General features: G+C 43.6%; 1 protein-coding gene across 1 annotated transcript in view; it reads right to left on the bottom strand.

Moving 5' to 3' along the window:
* Positions 1-2,313, bottom strand: part of DAPL1 (death associated protein-like 1) — a 20,798-nt gene extending 18,485 nt beyond the window's left edge. Inside the window, exon 1 of the mRNA XM_011991677.1 lies at positions 2,200-2,313. Within this exon, the coding sequence (XP_011847067.1) occupies positions 2,200-2,257 (58 nt within the window). The 5' untranslated portion in view covers positions 2,258-2,313. The remainder of the gene's footprint in view (positions 1-2,199) is intronic.
* Between the last annotated feature and the right edge of the window lie 187 nt (positions 2,314-2,500).

The raw sequence follows: 2,500 nt of genomic DNA on the forward strand, positions 1-2,500 counted from the left end.
GTAGAGATGGGGTTTCACCATATTGGCCAAGCTGGTCTTGAACTCCTGACCTCAGGTGATCTACCCGCCTCGGCCTCCCAAAGTGCTGGGATTACAGGTGTGAGCTACTGTGCCAGCTGAGTGATTTCATTTTTAACTGTGATGGGATAGGCACACTTTTTTTCCATTGCAGTTTTCTTCTGTTCCGACTACTGCAGTAGTGTCTAATGCCACTCCAGCATCAGGATGTCTTGAAATTGGGGAGGATAATTTCTTTTGATAGTAATGTGTTCTACCAGCCTGCATTTTAAGGGGGCTAACATTCAGGTGCCAGGTACTTTACAGAGGTGATCTCTTTTAATCATTACAACAAACTTACTAAATAGATGTTATTTATTGCATCCTGTTTCAGAGATGAGGAAACTCAGGCTCGAAGATGGGAAATGAAATCAAGGTCCGAACCCAGGTCTGTCTGATTCCAAAGGCTATGTATGTCCCACCCTCCCCACCAAGTCACCTCGTCTTCCCACTTTTAGGGATCTGTATTTTGCTTATAAAAATCAAGTGAAAAATTAATAGAATTTTGGCTCTTGTTTTTGTTCCATAAATAAAATTTTGCACCACCACAAACAGATTCAGACTTAAAATTAGTGGCAAGACAGGCTGAAGGATGACACTTCTTTGTTCCCTTGTGCTCAGTGGGGAGGCAAAAGTCTGCCTTCATCTCCATTCTAATTATCCGAAACCTCTTATCTGTAGTGTCACAGTTCATAATAATTAATTGTCATGCCAGAGGCATTGTGGCATGCTTGATGGAGTCATGGTGTGCTATGTACACAGAGTAATTAGCAATCATTAGTGGTGGGGACAGAAAGTTCCCGGTGGTTTCATTCAAACTTTCATTTGGTTAAGTTTATGTCTGTGTTCTTTGTGTGTAAATGTTGCTTAGCAAAACAGGTTTCAGCTTAGACATTTTATGAAGGATTGGAGTGGAAATGACATAATGAGAATGGAATTCTTTTTTCTTTTGTCTTTGTCTATGCAAGGAGCCTCTCTTCAATGACTTGCATATATACTTCCAGACTAATAGCTAACATCATTAACTTTAAATATAGGTAATGTTAACTACTGCTACGTTTGATTACAAATATAAAATGTCAGTAATCTGCTAGAGGAGATCAGAGCGAGATGTCTAGAACTGGAAACTCAGAATGAGTAGTAAAAATCTGGACTCTTTTTGGCTAGGCTACCGGCCAGAAAGCCACCAAAACAATGTTATATTTTGACTCTCTGTGAAGACGATACTGCCATCACCCTCTGCAGCAAAGATTATTAAAATAACCATGGCTTAGAGGTGCCAGAGAATTAGATAGTAAATATGTTTTGTAAATGGAGAAAGGCAAGAACAAGGCAATCAAGCTTTTGAGGTCTTTCTTCAGTAAAAAAGAAAGAAGGCAGTTGGAAGAATATAAAACTGACTAAAAATAGGCCTGTACACCTTAGCCAACCTATATGAACATATGGTTAAGTACAATACAACTAATTTCCATATTCCAGAGAGTCAATATAGATAGCATAAATTTAAAAAAAAAGAGACAACTCTGGATGCTTTGCAAACACCTTGACAGCTACCTTTTCCAGTCAGCCTCCTCAAGACCTGTGTCTTTATTTAAAAGTACTTCTCAGCTTGTTGACAGGTAAGCTACATCCCCAAAGCCTGAGGAGGGAGAAAGAAACATGATTGTTGTCCTCTGTGCAGAAGCCGCTTCGCCTGGGTAGGAAGTCAGATGATGTACAGGCATCTTGGGGAGACTGAGTCTTACAGCTGGAACCTCTAAAGAGAAAGGTTTCCATGGTAGCAAATCATCTTCCTGGTGTGGATGTGTCACTGCTAACCTACAGCCAGCGCCCCAGGAAAGGAACACTGCCTCAAGGGAGGAAAGGTACAGCCTCTCTACCTATGCCTTTCCACAAGCACCAAATCCATACACTCCCATAGGTAATTAGGTTTTAACCCACTGGGGGGTCTGACAAATCCCCAGGTGGCTTTACACACAAGCCAAGAAGGATCAAAAGCATAGGAGGAAGTCGGGCTGTATGGAGCTAAAGTAATACTAGGTAGGCAGAGAAGCTTTGGTCTGTTGGGGTGCTCCGTGGAAGGCATTGGTGGAAGAGGGGTGCAGCAACAGCCTGCAGGACTGAGGGCAGGTGGCAGCCTACCTGCGGGAGGATGTCCCCCTTTCCGGGGGGAGAGCAGGTCTTGCACTTCATTTGCCATAGCGCGTGCCAGTGCCAGTGCCAGTGCTGGTGCTCTGGAGGCCGAATGCCAGCTGTGGCTGTCCCACTACCGCACCCAGCTTTATACAGGCAGGGGGCAGGGCCCCTTAAGGGCATTGCTGAGCAGCAACAGGGCTTGTCATCCAGCTCTCTGGGAAACCTGCATCTCCTTGGCAAGTTTTCTCTTAGAAGAAAACTTTCTTCTTCCCTTCATCTGGGAAGGCAAGATAGATGTCTACAAGAA

This window comes from Mandrillus leucophaeus, unplaced genomic scaffold, assembly GCF_000951045.1.
Source record: "Mandrillus leucophaeus isolate KB7577 unplaced genomic scaffold, Mleu.le_1.0 Scaffold110, whole genome shotgun sequence".
Lineage (NCBI taxonomy): Eukaryota > Metazoa > Chordata > Mammalia > Primates > Cercopithecidae > Mandrillus > Mandrillus leucophaeus.